Source organism: Polyodon spathula, chromosome 41 (assembly GCF_017654505.1).
Source record: "Polyodon spathula isolate WHYD16114869_AA chromosome 41, ASM1765450v1, whole genome shotgun sequence".
Lineage (NCBI taxonomy): Eukaryota > Metazoa > Chordata > Actinopteri > Acipenseriformes > Polyodontidae > Polyodon > Polyodon spathula.
The window spans coordinates 2,006,055-2,026,870 of record NC_054574.1 but is presented as its reverse complement, the minus strand read 5'-3'; the positions used below and the strand labels follow the sequence as shown (position 1 = coordinate 2,026,870).

Here is a 20,816-nt window from a genome sequence, read left to right as displayed (position 1 = left end):
CAATACAATTCCACAATCCCTCAGTGAACTGTAACGCACGGCAGTCATGTCTGAGGTTGGCCAGGTTTGTTAAAAAGCACTGAAACGCTTTTAATTTGGGCAGCTGAAGCCTATAGCACCAGTCAGTGGAAACGAGGCAAGAATAACTTCACAATTCGAATCTCTCTGTGTGATTTATATATACAGTATATTTTACATAGTGTCCTGCAATATTAAAATGAGCAATCTTGAAATAGGTGTCATTTACTAAACCAAACTGCAACACAACATAAGCACAAAACGGAGCATCACGCAGGGCCTGGACCATTGCAGTCATGGAGTCCATGCCACTCTGTATTTCACTGTTGCAGATTTAGCTGGAGTTCGATTGCACTGGCAGGTAGTGGTTGGGTTTTCCCTCAACTGTCTATCGAGGTGTTCCAGGCATGTTCGATAGTATTCATGCCGGGACTCCGAGGAGTCCTGGGAAGAAGCTGCAGCCCCTCTAATCAAGAGAAGAAGTGTCTCTTTCAGAACCCTGTGTGTTGTGCTGTAGATCTAACCTCTATAATAGAACTTGTTTCATTTTAAAATGTGTGTGTGTGTGTTGCAAAGGGAAGAGTGAGTACCTGTGTAGAGCACGGAGATAATATCTCCAAGCGCTACACTAGCAAAGCAAGCTCCACTGCATTCCACAGCCAGCAGGAAAAACAACACGGTGGGATAGGAGAGACACAGAAGATGTGGAAACTTAACCATGGTAAAACTATTACAATGTAACAGTGGTACTTGTGTAGTCTCTTTCAGTTCATTTCCAAACTAGGACCTTCTTCCAGCTCCTCATCAACTAGGTTCAATTTAACAATTGAAAGAGCCGATGGCAGTGAGGCTCTGGACTGAAAGGGACTGAGAGAGTCTCTAGTGAGACCACTGAAGCAGAGCTGAATTACTCTACAGGTTACCTGGGAGACAGAACCTTTGTGTCTGCTTATTTAGAGCTGTGGGGGAAAAAAATGAGAGAATTCTTATCTTGGCTGGTTTTACTCCTGGGGAAAATATCAGGATTTTTTATTTATTAAAAGATTGTGTATATGTGTGTTTGCGTGTCTCTTTATGATCACTCAGCTCCATTGCTGACAAGCGCTTTCATTGGAATAATGGCAACCATTCCAAACGGGCTGGTCTAGGTTCGCTTCAGAACCTGGTTTCTATCAAAAGGTTCAACCCTTATTTTCTTTCACTTTTTTCTGCCCTGGATATTCAACCACATTTAATTCCCATTCCAGCCCCTCTCGGGAACACTTATTCTCTAAATATGTTGATCCCTCAATACAGAACTGTCCCATTCTAATGCATTTGAATCGAGTAGACCAGGGCCAGCATGGTTAATTGCCATTAACTCCACTAGACTCTTTGTCTGCTAAATATTTTGGGTCCCTGGGTAGACGACTGCCCCATCTTCAACAGATTTCAACTTGCAACATGACCAATGAGTTCAGTGGCTCCCCAAATGCAATACATTCATTCCTGATGACGAATGGGGGGGTAGTTGTTCTGACCTCAAATGATATTTGATCAACTTGATTTATTTGTTGCCATAATTTATTTCTGATTAAGTGTTTGAATGTATTGATCATCTCAATCATGGGGTAAGAATTGGAAAGCAGGTATCTGTGTGCATTGACAGTAAGTGAATAAGGTTGATGCTGGGAAGGGTGGAGTCCTCTGCTTCTAATGGAGGATCGTCAGGAGTTCAGAGTTTATGAATAGGGCTCTCTGGTCCTGAGTGGGGTATTTCAAGATGAGACAAAAGGAGACAGACTGCTTTGAACTCGAGAGACCACATGACTGCTGGGTTTCCATTGCTGACAGAGGTGTGTTTTTCATTCTCGCTCCCTCTGTGTCGCAAGGAAATTCTTGCCATTCTAGTTTATCAACAGTAAGAGGCTGTTTTTTGTATGCATTTCCCTGAGACTGATCAATGATATCGCACACGCTCAGTAAGAATCCCGGCAAGGGGCATTGACCTCTGAAACAAGATGGTAGCCCTTTGGAGCAGCGCACAATTTTACCTTACAGACGTACAGGATTTATACAATTAGACTGATTCCATTGTTAGTAAAGTATAACATTAACACATTCTTACCTCTCACTGGCATACCACACTGCCATGAGGCCCTTTTTGTTTTGCTGTTCATCTTTTAGTTTTTCCAGAGTTAATTGTCAGTCCATTAATCCTGACACTGTCAGCTCACATCCTGTGTTAATAAACAGGACCCTGTCAAGCACATTGATAATGAAACGCAATGGTTTCCGGACAAAAATCACATTTATTCAGACAGTGTAGACTGCACGCTTTGCGACAGGATCTCCAACTTATTTACTGTATTTACATTCTTAAAGTAATTAAAAAAAAGAACTGTTAACCCAGGCCTTAGATGAAACCTCTGAGTTTCTGGTGCGGTTGCTTTATTGGGCGTGTTTTTTGTTTGGAGTAGAAAGCTTTGAGAAGCTAACCCTTTGTGTTTGTGGCAAATGTCTCAATAAGATCCAAGACTATTAGTAATGGCCAACTATAGTTAACGACTTCAAGAAGCCAAGAGATCTGTAACACTTAGAAGTGCATTTCAGCTCACAAGGGTGTTCTCCTTGACAGCATAGGAACATGAAGCCGGGTCCACTCCTCAGCGATCAGTTGAGCAACAAGTTTCCTGCATTTAGAAGTGTGGTTTTTCTGGCAATCACCCTGGCCTTGTCGGTTCTTTCCTTCAGTCTGTCATTATCTTAAGTAAACGATGGCTTCACTAATTACTGAGGCGTCATCAGAAACACGGGGCATATAACTGAAATCTTTTTAAATAGCTGACATCTTTTTTTTTTTAATTCACGCCTCTAAAGAGTCAGGATAGTGTAACAACCAATCCTATTTCACAGCCGTACACATGATAAAAAAAAAAAACGTCATTACAAATCGCTCAGCAGATCGCTTGAAAGTAGAGCTGGTCTCTGCTGTAAGCAACCAGTCATGCAACTGGTGGCAGGAACGTCCACATATAAGAGATTCAGGTGGCCAATGGTTTTTACACCAGTCTTCTCCCCAGTTTGGAATTGCAAATTGTGTAACCCCCCAGCGAGGCTGAAACATGCTGCTAAATTGTCATTTTTTACACTGCTGAACCACCAGACTAATGGTGCCGGAGGACGACTCAGCTCTGCATGGCTCCACTGCAGACCGGCAGGCACATCAGCCACAGGGGTCGCAGGGGTGAGGTGAACCGTGGACTGCCCTGCCCTGCCCTGCCTACACGGGCGGCTCGGCCAATTGTGTGCTGCCCCTTAGGAACCCCCGGTCATGGTCGGCAATGACATAGCCTGGATTTGAACTGTGATCTCCAGGCTACAGGGCTCAACCTGCACTCCATGCAGCGCGCCTTGGCTGGATGCGTCTCTTGGGAGCCCCCGCTATTTTACCCCGTCTTAAAATATAAAAGACGACATGACAAAGACATTATCTTTTGTGCTGTCTGTTTCAAACAATGCAAACATATAAAAGAGCAACAGATATAGTCCTAAAAATATCTATAGCCATCGATTTGTAATTGCTGTGCTTATTTTAATATAATTAAAGTTCTGTTTTTACACACTGTTTAGAAAGACAGGCTCAAGCTGCCTCTGTGGTTGCTGGTTTTGTAACATCACTTTCCAGCCCCTTTGCTGTTGAGCAGGAAGAGTTTGCTATTGGAACACTCATTATTAGACATCAGGGATTCATCTGACCCTATAGGTGACCTTCATAGGATAATTAACCAGCACTGGGGAATCGTCCTAACAAGGTATAGTTTAGTCAAACACTTTGTTAATAAAGACCAATGGGTTTTTTAAAAAAAATTTTTTTTACTATTTATCTAGCTAGTCCAAACAAATTTAGCACTTCAATGCACTGACTGAATAGACTTCATATTTACCTTTTAATAAACCACCAGTAACACCCAGTGCTGAATAGCAGATCCAAATACTATGTTCTTGCTGACTGGAGTTATCTGTTGAACAAGGAATTACCTTTCAGGTGTGGTGGAGTTGATTGGTTTGTATGACTGAAGGTGTTATGTGAAGATGCATTGATCAGATCTTGCCCTGCAACAATAGAAGTGGTTGTTTTCCTGCAGTTGCTGGAATCCAGCCAGTTCCATACACAGCCGAGGTGAGCCCGTACCAAACCCCCGGGGAGAGTCACCGGCACAACCCTCACACTGAATCACTCTCTGTGCTTCTTCTATACTGCTGTGACAGGAACATGCACCCCACTGCTCTGTGACAGGAGGCTGGCTGTCACCAATCAATCAATCAATCAATCAATTGTACTTTTACATAGTGCCTTTCCTGTAAAGCATCTCAAAGCCCTGTACATAGCATAAAATACATCAACAATTGTCAATACAGTTACCTCCGCTACATTAAGATACAATATAAACATACATTAGAAACATCCATTATTATATTTTAAAAAAACAGTTAATTACCAAAAGCCAAGGAAAACAAGTGTGTTTTAAGACGAGTTTATATTGTCATCAGAATGTTTTACCTGAGAAATCCGTTCAATAAAGCGTAGAGATCCACAGCGAGCTAGTAGTTTGGATCTATGATGGAAACTGACAGACAGCAGTCGCAGGTTTCTGGTGTCAATCGGCGATGTTGCAGCCCTGCGAAAGTTTCATGAAAACCGATTTTTTTGTTTGGGAGCTGCGTGCGATTGCGGTATTCATCTCATTATTGTACTGCACTAGATGTGACAGTAACATTACAATATATATTTTTAAGTTGGATGCCACCGGTCCCTGTTTTCCCTGGATCGCCCCGGGTTTGAGGAAGGTGTCCCGGGAATTCTTCTCAGGACTCTAGACACCAGCACCATAAACTGAACCCAAATTAGATCAGCCAGGATACAATATTACTGCACACAATATGAACTGGCTGTCAATCCTATAGTAGTAATATTATCAGTGGTTCCTACTGGATGAATTATACAGGATTTATAAAGAGTTTAAACTTTTAAACACTCAAACAACTGTAAACGCCTGCTATACTAAGTGCAATACTATCACAACGACTTAAATAAGACATGGGGCGGTACATCATTTATATCATACAGTTAAAGCAGTGCAAGCACTGTACATTTAAGACTTTCACAACGCAATGAAAGGCCAGTGCAATTTTCACAAGGGCTGTTGTGTTGTCTTTTGCAGATGTAAATGCTCTCGTATTCTTTCATTATCTGTACGGCAGAAAGAAAACCGGTCGGTGTGGTTGGGTGACTCTGCCCGCGGTGGAATGCAGAATGAAACCTGCCTTGACGGGGTGGGACCAGATGTGGTCTGTCTGTCGAGGCAGACTCCCGAGCACCTGGCATTGTTCGCTTTACCGGCTACCGGGATTATCGTTTCAGCGGAAATATTCTCTAGAACAGCGGCATCGCGTCCCGGAGACTACCAGCTATGGCCCTGCTCCTCTCAGCTCTGTTCGTCTGCGTTTCATTCTGTACCGTCAATGGACAAAGTAAGTGTGGTTTTGACCGAAAGTTTTTAAAGTTTCGATTGTTTGTTCCAGTATTTTTATTTATTTTTTGTTAAAAAGTTGCTTATTATTATTATTATTATTATTATTATTATTATTATTATTATTATTATTATTATTATTTTTATGCCAGACACTTTTCATAAGCACACAGACACCTCATCTTAGTACCAGTACCTAAAGCAAGCCTTGGATTGTACCTGATGTAAATGGGATCTTGTGACCTTTTCAATAAATATTGAATTGTGTTTTATTGGGTTGGGAATTCTTTCATGTGTAATATTGTCTTTTACCTTATGATTTGGGGTTTCAAGTTTTAACATGTACATGCTCCAATTTCGTTAATACTCCTGAGTGTTGAACTAATCACTAGACATTTCAATTGCATTCAGAGATACCAGTGTGGTGTTAGAAAGTGGTACATCGTCACAATGTAGTACGCATACCAAAACTTGACCCGTGTAATGTCAGAAAGTGGTACACTGTCACGTGACAGTAGTACGCTGTCATATTTTGGTGCGATCTGATGGGTGTTTTCCTATTGTCAAGCAGAGGCACATTTACCATTAATTAAACATCTTTTCTTTGCAAACTTAAACTGGAAACAGACAATCAATTTCTCTAAAAAGAAAAAAAAAACAATTCACAAAGAACAAGACGAGATGAGAAGTCGCCGCAAAGTTGCACAAGTAAAAAAATGTACAAGAGCCAACGTATCGCATATGATAAATATTCACATACTGCTTGTTTCTTGCTAAATGGGGAGTACTGTTTTAGCGATATAGAAAGAAGTTATGAATTTTCCTTCTATTTTTTTTTTTTTTTTACTGTAGTCCGCAAGGTGTTGAAATTGCCCAAGGGTACTGGGGGGTGGTTCAGCTTTTCTGTCCATTGAAACCGCCAACTCAGAAGCCACCTGTTGAATGGTTTAGCATTGCAGAATAGTTTATGTTAATTTTCATTGCGTCATAGGCAGAGTTTTACATCTGCTGTACACTCTCACAAGCAAGTGTTTCATTCGGTCTTTCTCTGGAACCTTTATTGCACTTAGGTTCTATATAGAACAATATTATTCTTATAAAATGACATCTCTTTTCAACTTCTTTATATATATATATATATATATATATATATATATATATATATATATATATATATATATATATATATATATATATATATAAATCCCACTGCTGTCCGGTACAGAATGCTGTTTCTTTATAGAACCTGAACAAAGGTTCCAGAGAAAGAAGGAACAGTGTTGAACAATCAGATTCTATTTACAATACAATTCACATTTCCATAGTGCCTTTCATCCCAAAGTGCTTTACACAAATAACACACTCCTGATTTCATAAAGGCATTGTCTAGTTTCTGGTGTACTGCTGGAGATCGTAGGATTCAGGGGTTAAAGTACGAATCAGTATGCGATTTCAGTTTCAATACAACGTATTTTTTTTCTTTTTCAGTCCAAGTTCCATATGTTCCCGGAATCACACCCTACAATTTACCAGGGAGGGTCACCGCATCAACATTCTCGCTGAAGATGCCGCTCTGTTACTTCAATCAGACTCTGACAGGCTGCACAGCTGCTCAGTGTGAAATCTGGCTGGTGGTGGCCAGGAATGCAACCGGTGAGCCCAGGGGATGTAGCTAATGTTGAATTCTTAAAGACGATCAACTCTACTTTTTCACTGTGGTTTAAAAGCAGAATTTCTAGTTTAAAGTACTTAAAGTGATTGAAGCAAACGTTTCATAAATCTTCCTTGTCCATCACTTCCATTCACTATGATGGCGTCAAAGTGCAGTTTTGAAAGATGCACATGTTATATCAAACATGGGTACAATATAGCATAGCATCATGGTTGTACAATGAAAATATGTGTTTGTGTACAATGTGTTTCTTTCAAAACTGCGCAATTGAGCTCAATAACAAGTGGAAGATATTAAGCAGAAAATAGGAGGCACTTTTTTACTCAGTGAATTGAGAGGGTCTGGAACCAACTCCCCAGTAATGTTGTTGAAGCTGACACCCTGGGATCCTTCAAGAAGCTGCTTGATGAGATTCTGGGATCAGTAAGCTACAAACAACCAAACGAGCAAGATGGCCCAAATGGTCTGCTCTCGTTTGTAAACTTTCGTTAACATATCTGATAATCTAATCACTAATTAACCCACCCCTTGAACATCATTTAATACTCTTTTTGGAAGGGAAACATTTCACTTGTCGTCACAAAAATGACGCATAGCTATATTAAGAAACGCTGGCCCAATCAGTATTCCTGTAACAGTGCTTTGCCCCAGTCTTTCACAGTGTTGTCGTTTGCTTCTACCGCTCTGTGATTGCCAAAAGGTCTGATTTGTTTTTATTTTCTGAACACAGCACAAACCCTATTTGATGCCATTAAAGGAAATATACTGAATACCAACGTGAACTCCTATCAGAATGCTTTTACAAATCCAGGGACCTTCTTTCTGACCAAAGTGGGGACTCAGCAATCCTTTGTATGTGACGAGCCGACTACAGTCCAGGTGTTCAGAGTGGGGTCTGACACCACGTGCACGGCTTTGTCTCCCACCTGTAACGGACCTCTCCCTCCCAATGCGGATCTCAGGTGCAGCTGGACAGCAACGCGCTTTTGTACTCATGCGATTACACTTTCTTGTTATTAAAAAAAAAAAAAAAAAAAAAGGTTACCCAAAACTGAAATGTTTGTGTTAAAGAACAAAGAACTGTAATGGTAAACTGAGTTTGGTTAATCGCTTATCACAATCCTATCGCCAAAACTTTTGCATTGCCCTATAGAATGAACTCATTTTGCATCAGAAAGTCGAATGAAAACTGCTGAATCATTTTGCATTAATATATTGAATTACATACCGCTTTGTAGTTTGGCCATAGCCGTAGAATACCCTTTTTATATGGCTTGCGTTTTTAACTTCAGGATTAACTTCTTTCCTGTCAGTAACCAACCATCTGCTTCCACTAGTGACTAACATGCTTTCAGCCAGTAAGAGGTTTTGAGAAGCAGACACTACTGAGGTGAAATGACTGAGGAAATATCTAATCTAGTGCAGCACCACATAGCATGTTTAAAAACCAAACAAAAAAATAAATAGCTACCTAATGGAAGTGCATAAATAAAATGTTTCACTTTTATTAATAGAATTGTGTTTTCCTGTCTGTTTCAGAGTGAAATATGTTCTCATTGATCCTATCATAAGCAAAAAAGTGGAAGTGGAGTCACAGTGGTCACAACCCATCCTCCTCACACAGGGTAGGTGCCAACAGGAAGCACTGGGGCTCTGCTTCACCCCCTCTCAAACCTGTAACCACAGAAGTAGCAAAAGAACGAAACTCAGTGTTTCTCACGAAGCACAAACCCAGAGGCACGCACCCGAGCAACAACAGCATGAAAATAAGAGGGCAGCTAGATAGAGAATATTCGAGCCCTGTTCAGATCGACTGCAAACACAGTGCAGTAACCAGGACCTGAGGACACGGACTCAAATGAAGTGGAGACAGGCTAGGGACAGAAGACAGGAGACACTGCTGTACTCAGAGAATGGTGAGGGGATGGAACGGGTTACCTAGCTGTGCTGTTGATGCTGAATCACTGGGATCCTTTAAGACAACGTTTTAAGATCACTCAGCGATTAGGAACCAGAAAGAGGTGTAGGGGCCGGGTAACTCAGATGGTATTTGTAACAATAGATTCCTTAAACAGCAGTTAGATATTGCATTCAGTTACTGACCGCGTGTGTATGGTGTCTCTCTCTCTCTCTCTCTCTCTCTCTCTCTGCAGTCAAGACCCAGCAGAGTATTGATGAGGGTTTTGGGAAGCGCTCCGGAGCGATGATTGTCATCACTGTGATTCTGACCTGCTTGACTGCCATGCTGTTGTTTGGCTTGATCACTGCAGTCATCTTGCCCTAGTGAGCTGATTGTCTCTATCTCTCCCTCTCTCAAATTCAAATTCAAATTCAATGAAAAAAATATTGGCATGACAAAATGAAATATATATATATATATATATATATATATATATATATATATATATATATATATATATATATATAATCACATATTCTACATCATAAACAAAGTAGTAGTATGTGTAGAAAAATAAATTAAAGGCAATTGCAGGACACAGAGAAAAATCAATATGCCTGTATACACAGGCATATAACCTGTAGGGCAGAGGGGTTATGTACCTATGTGCTAATATCTAGCATTATCAGTGCTGTGAACTAATTCAATTGAGGGTAGTTGTTATTATTTGTTTAAATAGCAGACTTCTTTATCCAAGTGACTTACAGAGACTAGGGTGAACTATCAGCTGCAGAGTCATCTCACCTGAAAGACAGAGCACAAGGAGGTTAAGGGACTTGCTCAGGGTCACATTGTGAGTCAGTGGCTGAGCTGGGATTTGAACTGGGGACATGCTGGTTACAAGCCCTTTTCTTTAACCACTGGACCACACAGCCTTCAAATCTGTTAGCTTGCTTTGTTTTTATTCATTGATAAAAAGGCAAGCGAGAACCAGCCCGTTATTCTGTTTAATAAAGAATCTGTCCTAGGAGTTTCCTGACTGCAGTAGTATGTGATTCTCATCTCTGTGCCCGTGTCCTTCCCCTGCAGCTGTGGCGTCAATCGGGGTAAACAGGAGATTACTGCCCCCACCTCCCTGGGCTCCCTGAGGGTGAAGAGGTACAACACCCACAACGTGCACAGCCCGACAACCTCCACCGCGGTGACCAACCCAAACATCTGAGCCACCCCCTCCCAGCCAGCCATGGAGAGATGACGTGTACCCTACTGATCTGCCATCACCATTCCACCACCCCCACCTTCCCCCTCCGTATACCGACAGGGGAGTGTAATTAACTCAGACACAGACCCCCCCGCCCCCACCCCTTTCTATAGGTGGCTCCACTGTTAAACCAGATGAGAAGTTTTTAGAATGGTTTAATTATATTTTACTATTATTATTTCTGGATACTTTTAATCTGTTCTGTGTGCTGTATTTTGTTTATAATCTTGTTTAATCCATACTTCTGTTTGTCCATGTAAAAAAAAAAAAAGTCTAATATCTTTTTAGAACTACTATATTGAGAGCGACAATCAGAGGGTTCTTCCCAGAATGCCAGGTACGTGTTCCGCTTGCGATTGCTAAAGGGGTGCTCCTTCACGCTCAGGGTGTCTGTGTAGCCACAGCTAGTCTAGGGCAATTAGAAAATAGCAAGGGAGTACTCTGCTACCCTATATTATACAACACCCAGTCAGTGCGCTCTCATTGATCTGTGCGCTTGTCAGCCATTCTCTTATTACTAATAAGAGAACGACAGTTAAAGCACAGAGAGATGACACTATTTAATGACCCCTACTCTGAAACCTTTGGGGTTTATTGACTCAGGGGTTCCATTATTACCTCATAACATGCTATAGCAATGCCAATATACCTTAAATAAAGTTTAGGGACCTTTTTCAGATGCTGCACTGCCCCGGCATTTAGGGTCCAATAAAAAGTTGAAAGGGCACATTTCCATTCTCTTCATAGTGAAACGTTGCACACTCTGATGTGTGGAACCTTCGACTGCACTGAATTAAAAGGCTCATTCCAAAATACTTTGTTGCTACAGTGAGGAAAACCCCTTCTGGAGCTCCGCTCTCTATATATGGCTGGTGTAAGGTTCTCACAAGAGCTTCTGATACATTTAGCCCAAACATGTGTTGCTGATATTCGTAATAATAAAGAAAATCAATTGCAGTGTAGTTCACTGCTCATTTAAATAGAATGATTGCTTGGTGTGTATATATATGTGTGGGTTTGAGTGTATATATCAAGATTACTGCACTGTTTATCTTAGGGAGTCCACCTAATGGACACAAAGTGTTTGCTACTGTACCTTTTAGTAAAAGTATTATTATTATTATTTCTTAATTAAATAAATGTATTTAAATGATACTTTTTTGTCAATTATTTTAGCTCATTTAGGGTCATAATGGGAATAGCTTTTGTTCTTTAGATATTCCTTTGGCATTTCTTATGAATCTGTGGTTGCAAACTTTTATAAACTTGTATTAATTATATGCTAACTGCAGGGCACATTGATTCAATTTAAGTATAACATTTTAGACGGACAAAAAAAAGATTTTCAGTGCATTGAATTCTGTAACACCCTGTGAAAGGCTGGCGAGTGGATAGAGGCCCAGTGACAGACTGCAATTCAAAAAAATAATACTTTAATTATAAATAAACACAAAATAAAAGAGCACAAGGGCGGAAACAAAGATATTTAAACACAAATAACAAAACACAAAAGCAAAACTACAAAAATAAAGGTTTCCAGGCTGGGCGATGCCTTCACTGGGTTAGAAAATTCAAAAAACCACAAAACCAAAAACAGCAAGCACAACCATCTGCTAGCTTCTTCAGCTCCCTTCTCTCCCTAATGGGAAGCTGAGGCCTCCTTTTATGTCAGGTGGCTGAGTGCTGATTGATCGTTAATTACTCCAATCAACCCCAGCCACCTGAACACAATAAACCCAGGCAGGTAGGGGAATTTAACCCCATCCCTGCCAATCTATACAGGGCAGAGCTCTGCTCTGCCACACACCCTGAGCAAACATACTGAAAAGTGTGCAACTGGTCCCTGGTTCTTAACAGAAGGGTTAGTGCTGCTTGTGCTTGGGGTTTGACCTCCAGCGAATGATTGGTTCTGCTCGGCGACGCCAACTGTACTGTGCTGTTTTATCACAGGGTAAAAAGATGTGTGTGTGTTATATGACAGCATGTTGAAAATACAAAGCTCCAGGAAGTGCTTAATTTGTTAAACAGAACACACTTTCCCCCTCTGCTGCCCTGCATGTGTGTGGAAATAAAAGCCTGAAGAAACACATGATTCAAAAATAGGGTACAAGAGAGTAGAATCTGTAACTGGAGAAACACCCCGTCCCCCCCCCCCCCCCCCCCCCGTCCCCCAACTGGGTCTTGTGTAACTGAGCCACTTTTACACCACATCTTTACAGGGATGATGCTTTTAGACGGTCAGGGATTTTGCTGTATATTGCAAAAGATGGTGAAATCGATGGAGCTAAGAAATAATGTCAATATACTGCAGCATAGTTTGTATATTTTGCAAGTAGTGAATTGCTCATAAATGGAATAAGAGAAATGTCTTGTCTATTGTCTTTAACGGTGTATCATGCTTGTCTTATCGTTTTCCTGCACAATTCATGGTTTGAAGTTCTCGATGATCTTTGATTTCTATAGGGATCTTTCTTGCCTGTGTTTTTTCTACAGGTTTGAATATGCTCTGTCAATGCTTGGCTTTATCTCCCTCTTCTGGTAAAACTCTGCAAGTGCAGACAGCCTTTCCAATCATATGCCTTTCAAATCAGATCTGCACTGAGTACTTATGAAAAGTATTGTCAGGTGTCTGGAATTCATAAACATACTTGTTGGGACTGACTGGTTCACTACAATTACTGAGGAAGCATCCTTTTCTTTTGAGGTGTGGAATTCAAATGGTCATAAACTAAAATTGCATCTCTCTGCACTGGAAAGGGAAGGGCTCTCCAGAAACAGCAAGCTGTGGATTCAAGTCTCGCAATAATCTGTGCCCTGAATAAGTTTCATTACAACTGGAGGAATGGTTATCTAGGCCTATAAATAAGGGTGATGAATGTAGAGACAGGGCGCTTCCACAAGGGGGCAGGCTTCCCTGTGGTTTCAGCTGCTTCTACCCAAGTGTATCAGGGCGGAGGTTGGGAGTGAACTGGGTACACGGGTTAGGGATAGGGTTAGGGTTAGAGAGGGATAGGGATAGGATAAAGGTTACCTTGTGCAAAACAATGTACACATTAATTACATTGTAACTATGCATAATAACATTGTAATTACATGTAAGTACACATGCATTTACTAAGTAACTACTATGTAACCACACAGTAATTAGAGACACTCCATGTAAAGTGTTACCCACACAATAAAATAAAGAAACATGAACTGATTACTACAGAAACACACTGCAAATGTTGGTGTGGTATGGTAATACACACACACTGTCTCTTTAGTCAGTCACTGGCAGTTACAGTTGACAAATAATCCTTAAATACATGGAAGAACGTCACATCCCAACTTTCCGTGAGAGCTGTCATGTGGTTGAATCAATGGGAGAACAGGACCTTGAGATTATAGAAACTAAATCTGGAAATGTCACGTCAAAAGCCATGCCAGGGTTGCATTCAGAGTTTCGCACACAGACATTGTAACTTCATGAACATCCCATAGACATGTGCACAGCATGTGCAGAATTACACCTAGGTCACATGGCAGCTAAGTGAAGTCCCAGCGCATCAAAGAGGAGCATTGAAAGCCTGCGCTTACATGGAGAAGACAATGTGAATTCTAATAAAGAAACACCTGACTGTCACTCACCTCCGCTTACTCAGTTGCAAGCGACGCTGGTCTGTTGCCTGATTGCCTTTCAGGCTTCGTCACAATTGTCTTCTCATCTCCTTCCAACACACTCTGCTGCGGTCCTAAGACCTGCTGCAGCTTCAAGGGTTTGCTTTGGCATCTGAAAGTCAAGCAAAGCAGAGTTATTGGAGCTCTCCAGTTAGGCCTGGGCTGAGTGGAAGGGCTTTCTTCACAATAGCTGTGAAGCCGGGGAGGATGCTTAGAATTGCTTCCATTCCACCCGCTTACTTTTCAATACTAGAAAAGGGTAAAGCAGCAAAAGCAAATTGTATTGCATAGTTTATAGTACACTGTGCAATTAGCTGTGCACTGTAATCATTAGGTGATTGCATTGCAAAATCAGCTGAAATGATTGGCACCTGAAGTTGTTTTTCCAGTAAATCAATATGAGTACATTGCCACAGCTCCAGGATGCTTGAGTTTATAATACAGTGATAATATCATTTAATATAAGCCCGTATGTGTATATATTACTACTGGAAAAACTGCTCAGCTTCATCTCAGCTTACATCTATAAAAAACATACTGCTATTATTATTATTATTATTATTATTATTATTATAATAATAATAATAATAATATAATAATAATATAATAATAATAATAATAATAATGCAGTTTCAGAATATTATTTTGTATAGAAAGCCTACCTAAGCTGCACTGAAATGAAATCACTTTAACACAACCTGCCACCCAGACTCTGTAGTACTATTTTAATTTAATTGCATAAAATGTGCTGAAATCAATAAGCCCCACTAGGGAGAGAGAGAAGGCTCTCTATTGACAGACTCTGTGTAATTGCAACCGCTTAATGGTAAACGGTAGCGTGTGACAGAGTTATAAGGAATTGTTTTGTTAGCTAGCACCACTTTCAGGAAACAGCTCATAGAGTCTGCTAAGCCACAAATCCCATTGTGATACAACATTAATCAGACCTAAAGGGCACTTTCAGCTCTGGGAAGGGCCAATGCTGTTTCTTTAAAGGACAGGGTTTCCATTTTCTTTTCAAGTTTCGCTTCATTTATTCAGGTATTCATTAAGAGACAGATTGAATGTAAAATGCAATTATATTTACAGGTAAGTGCAGTGGCTAAAGTGAGGAAAACTGAAAGTGTGTGGAGGAACTACAACAGGGAGCAAAAGATTCTATGCAAAACCTGTCCGGTTAAATTGTCATTGTGTGGGATATCACCTGTTATTTAAACAGAACAGGGCGCAGGTAACATGCCACCACCACGTCTTCCCAAATGGGCTCTCTCTGGAGCAGTGGAGCCCACTCCCAAGAGTGAAGAGCAAACAACCTGAAGACATCTCCACCAGCTCCTCTGTGTACATTTCTGTGAACATCTGAAACATTCCTGACAGGTCGCAGCATGTCTCACTGCCAGGGTTAGATCTTCTTGCTATTTTTTTCGCAATCTTTTTTTTTTGTCTAATGTATTTATTTTTAGTTTTTCTAAGAGGGATGACCAAGTGGGCTAGGCACTGACCCCCCCCCCCCCCCCCCCCCCCCCCCCCCCCCCCCCCCAGCTCCAGATTCCCACTCCAACCACTGGCTCATCATGGGCAGGACAAAACCCAGAGGCAGGGTGCAGTGGTAACTCCCATTGAGCAGGTTTGATATCAGCTGCACTCCGCCCAACATCGCTTAAATAAAGTTTGGCAATCATTAAATACTAAAGCACAATTGAATAAATATCTGATTGTATTTAACGAGTTTCAAAAGTCCTATTTCCTGTTTGCAATCATTCGAAATGGTTTTGGGTTATATTATTTTTTATAATTATACAACCTAAAATCACTGCATTGCAAACACCATAAGAACGTAAGGGTATTGAAACAATAATCAGAATTTATAACTACATGAATCTACTCCTACAATCATAAGATGTTTTGTGTACTGTAATATTTAATACATCTCTCATATCTGTTGAAAATCTCCGGATATTTCACGCCTGTGAATCGTGATGAACGTTGACAATCCAGACGATAAATAAAGTACTGTGTATTTACCCCGGAGGGTTCGGCTCCGCCCTGAGGAAAACCCTGTTATTGGTTAGCGTTTACCATCCCCTCTGGCATCAGCATCTTGCTTGTGCGCGCAAGAGAGCAGTCTAGAGCAGCAGCAAGCGGCTGAGCCGGGCTTCTTAGCCCTACAGACTGCAGCTCTGTGCGGTAACTTTACCTGTACCTGTACCTGTACGAAACAAGGGGTATGTGTGTGATGGAATGCAAGGAACCGCAGATCTGAAACAGAGTTCATCAATCTGAACCATTCAAACAGCCCAAGAGAACCAGAGCAAGTGCTAATCAACGCTGGAGCCCAGCGGGTTTGCGAAAATGACAAAGCGCACCACTTTACTGATCCGGATCGTTGAAGGGAAGAATTTACCTGTGAAGGATATGTAAGTGCAATAAAAAAAAATACGTATTTTAAACCCATTTAAACGTGTGCAATACGTGTGCACCTTTCTATCATCCGCACCTGTTCTAAAGGTCCCCCTTTCTGTAAAATATGCGTAGTCCAATGCTAAGTAATTATAATAATATAAAATGCATTCGGATCTCAGCGAGTTGGCGTTTCTAAATTGCTCTTTACCGAGTTAAATAAAAAAGCTGCACGGTTGTGCATTTTTGAATTTGTGCTAGTGAAGCAGCCAGCTTTAGAAAGAGACACACTTGAGGCAGTCTATTGCAAGGCACATTGCTATCGTATCACCGCGCCTAGTAAGATCCTGAGAAATACAGGATATCCTACTGGAGGATCCTATCTATAAAAGCATGTTTTAGGACAAGCAAATGGTGATTCGTTTTACTACAGGTAGCTGAGGGGAATTGTAAATACAGTAAATACAAACCCTCGCAGTCTCCTTCGCCCTCTTATTTGCAAAGAAAGGTGTCTAGAGACCGTGTAAATCATTGCTGCAAAGCGGAGCCTAGAGCGCCCCTCTCACGGGAGCGTTCTGTGGGATTGCGATTATGATGAATGAGCGGGATTTATGCGATAAATTCCTTCCACATGATTAAAACACAACCGCCTTCGGGCTGGATTAAACCTGGCTTTTCCCAAGGATGGAGCGCACAGTTGAGAAATATTGAATAGCTGGTGTCACATTAAAAGAAACATTCTGAATGAAGAGATATCTAAACCTCTCATATACTGCTTCTTAATCTATTTGGTCAAAGAAGTTTGTCCCGGCTACTTTCAACAGCTTTGTTATTAAACAATTGCTTTAGTTATAGTTAAGGATGCGATTTTGCTTGGTTTACGTGTAGCTATGTAGGTCAGTGAATGAGATTTGTAGTAGCTCAGCGAGCATGTGAATGAACACAGATCTGATTTTTCATGTGCATTTAGCCAGTCGCGCACAGAGAAATAGGAACACCGTTTATTGGCATAGTACAGTATTACAAAAGATATATAATAATAGATATATAATGCTTGTTACAAGATTTAACATGTAGCTAAATATTTAACTGGCCAGCTAAATCTGGAGTTTGTATGCAAATGAGCTCCGCCCGCTGTGTGCTTTCACGCGATTTGATTGGCTCTTGTAATGCTGAAATACAAGATTAATGTTAAATCTGGAAAAAAAGACATGTTAAAATAATCACGCTTTTTCTTTTACACATAGCACTCATTCGTGAAATCCTTAGATATAGTAGAAAGTTACGCAAAGTTACATGCTGCGTCTTCACTGTTGAAGTCTCATGAACTATAATACGGTTTTGGAACTTGATGCCATGCAAAATAACCATTTTAGAGTGAGAAGGTGATTTATCCACCCTTTGACACTGAAAGCGTAGTTAGTTAGTACGAGCTCATTGATGTGGAAAGCCTCATTTTTAAGTCACTAGTAGCAGACTAGTCAATATTGACTGTACAGTAAATGATTTACTAATCCGTTAGCTGGCAAGCATATTAGTTACAATATTACCAGCTGTTCCATTACTGATCACATTAGAAAGGTTATCATCCAGTGCTGGAACAGCTCCCTGAGATGCCTCAGTGAAATCCACATTCTGAACTACTTTGTGAACAGCATGCTAATGCAGTAGCTCACTACAGCACACTTCATTCTGCAGCTCCTGTGGGCAAGAGGATGTTCTGCTTGTTACTCTAGGCTGTGTGATGCTGTAGGCTAGGTGTGTGTTTTTTATGTACTGTATGTGCCAACTTGCACTACAGCCAGTTAAGTCTTACTTCTGTTTTGTACAAGTTTCTTGCCCGTCTCGTTTTTCTGCAAATTCCAGACACTTATTTTCACTTTGAATTGGGTGAAGCCCATGTTTCCTGTCAACCATACAGTGTAGATTATCTCCCTTTGTGTCAGGCATGAGGGTCCCAAGTCCTATGTGCTTTAAAGGGCTGGGACTGGGGCTTGGGGGGCAGGGCTGGGCAGAGGAGGGGGCAGTGATATACTGTAGATGCTTCTGCTACCATGTCATCCCTCACCAGGAACTGCAGATTCAAAATGAGATCAAGCAGGGTGATGTATATCTACAGTATAAGTAAGAAATGGCAATGAGTAGTTGTGAATGTGGTATTGAAGACCGTAAGCAAATGAGGGTGAATCACGCTTTATAACAATGTCTGATTTACAGCATGTGGAAAACTGACAGACACAGACACCTCTGTATATACCCCCGCTCCTCCCAATAACTTCTGTTTAATAACGTTTAATAATGTTAACACCAGGTTTCATCATAATCTGCTGAGCGGATTTCCAGGTTCATAGTAAAATGTATGCCGGCCCATTGTATCCCCTGCAGGAGATGATAATAATAATGAGGGATGAAAATGGATTGTAAAGCCTTGGTTAAAGCTCTGAGTGTTTGAGTATGTTCAGGTCTTGTGGTTTGTTGTGTGACTGCCTGACTTCGGTGAGAAGCAGGGGCAGAGCACAGAAAAGGATGCACCTTTAGGATTTGAGGTGATAGCCGCCCACGCCTCTCGAAGCACAGAGACCTAAGAGAGACCCCCCTGCGCCCCTCGGAGTACAGAGAGCTGAGTGACCCCCTTGTGCCTGACCTTCACTTTACTGGCCTTCAAACACCCTGAGGCAGGGGGCTGGGGTACACGTGCCATCAGCCTTTGAGCTCAGGGGCAGGCGGCTCTTTGAACCGCTCTTGCGATACAGCTGGCATTTCAGCTCAAAGCAGTGTGAACTCACTCTCCCAGTCACAGATATTCATGACACACCACCAAGGGCAGTTTTATTTTTGCTTTGAGTTTCTTCCAGAAAAAAAGCAGTTTACTTCTTATCATATACATTACAATTGTGTCACGGTGTTTAACATTTAGTTAATTCACTGTTGACAGTCCTCTCCCATACAGGAGTCACGACTAAGCCCTGCCAACAGGAATCAACAGTGGTGCCAGCAGCAGGGGCGAGTTTGACGTGTACCTATTCAAACAATGCCATGGCTTTGTTAAAGTGCATGTATCTACACAACGATTCCATAAATCTTACATGCTGCTGCGCATTTGCTACACAGGTCTCAAATGTCCAGTTTTGAAAGAAACGCATGTGTTACAGTAAAGCTCTGTGTGCTGCACTTACTTGATCCCTTCACTTGCAGTTGGTCCTTCCCCTTCAATGGCTTTCTTGCTGCCTGTGACAATGTTGCCTGACCCTGTGTGTATTTCAGTGTTATATGTTGCGTGTTGTGTGTTAATGATGGTGTATAATCATTGGTACACAGGATATAAATGGGTCTGTGGAACACGAGTTGTTTAAAATGTATATTTGTATTTAGGCACGAGGATTGCACAGCACTTCACATGCAGGTAAAATGTAATAATATGCGAGCACGGGGAATTGCACTTTATTAATTCACGTGCAGTTGTACCACGACTCTAATTGAATGATTGATTAGCAATCGAGTCTCGGTACAGCTGGATAAAAGCAACATGTTTTCACTCACTCAGGGTTGTGTGTTCAGTGAGTGGAGAACGGGATTGGAGTCAGAGGTAATACTCAAAGTAATAGTTAAAATATCAGCTCATCGTGTTTATGTAGTCCGTTTTGTTTGTCTATTTATTTTGGCGAAAGTGCCGTGTCCTGTGTTTTGTTTGTCTTTACAACCTTTTATTTTCTGTCTGTTCGTTATTAAATGCTGAGCGACACCAATCGCTCAGCTCCCACCCAAGTCCACCTCTCTGTTGTTTATTTCCTGGTTCCTGTTTCTGGTCTGACGTCATCCACTACAGCCGTCTTCGTGACACTGCCGTTTGCCAACTAGCTGACCATTGGCTTTGAGCCAGTATTCCTCAAGTGAAATGACCAGGACGGACACGTGTAACAGATATCCTGAGAAATGTAAAAGTAGTGTCATGTTTTAAAATGAAAGTGTTTCTGTTTTGTTTAAGAATTGTAAATTGTGCTCTTTCCTTTGGGGGGAAAAAGACGCCAGTGGCAAGTTGGAGTAAAAGCATGGAGAATAATAACATACAAATTTACGAATGAGAGGAGTCCATTCGACCATCTAAGCTCACCGGGTTCCTATCAGCCGATTGATCTCAAAACTTTGTCAAGTTGACTCTTTTTTAAAAGTTTTTATAAATTTAGTAATCACCAATTGATTTGACCCCGTTTTTTTCTCCCAATTTGAAATGTCCAGTTGTATTTTTAGGCTCAGCTCACCGCTACCACCCCCGTGCTGACTCGGGAGCGGCGAAGATGAACACACGCTGTCGTGTGAAGCGTGTGCCGTCAGCCGACCGCTTCTTTTCACTCTGCAGGCCCGCCATGCAGCCAACCCAGAGCTACAGTGTCA

At 41.3% G+C, this 20,816-nt stretch overlaps 2 protein-coding genes across 3 annotated transcripts in view; both read left to right on the top strand.

Moving 5' to 3' along the window:
- The first annotated feature begins 5,345 nt into the window (after window positions 1-5,345).
- On the top strand, window positions 5,346-11,519 carry upk3b (uroplakin 3b). The gene is made up of 6 exons (XM_041236644.1): window positions 5,346-5,532; window positions 7,020-7,184; window positions 7,934-8,165; window positions 8,743-8,828; window positions 9,357-9,486; window positions 10,193-11,519. Exons 1-6 carry the CDS (start codon window positions 5,472-5,474, stop codon window positions 10,323-10,325), a joined length of 807 nt encoding a protein of 268 aa, XP_041092578.1. The 5' UTR covers window positions 5,346-5,471; the 3' UTR covers window positions 10,326-11,519.
- Window positions 11,520-16,124: 4,605 nt separating this feature from the next.
- rasa4 (RAS p21 protein activator 4) overlaps window positions 16,125-20,816 on the top strand; it is a 48,584-nt gene continuing 43,892 nt past the window's right edge. For both annotated transcript variants that reach the window (XM_041236624.1, XM_041236623.1), the window contains exon 1: window positions 16,125-16,441. In XM_041236624.1, coding sequence (XP_041092558.1) covers window positions 16,377-16,441 — 65 coding nt within the window. In that variant the 5' untranslated portion in view covers window positions 16,125-16,376. The remainder of the gene's footprint in view (window positions 16,442-20,816) is intronic.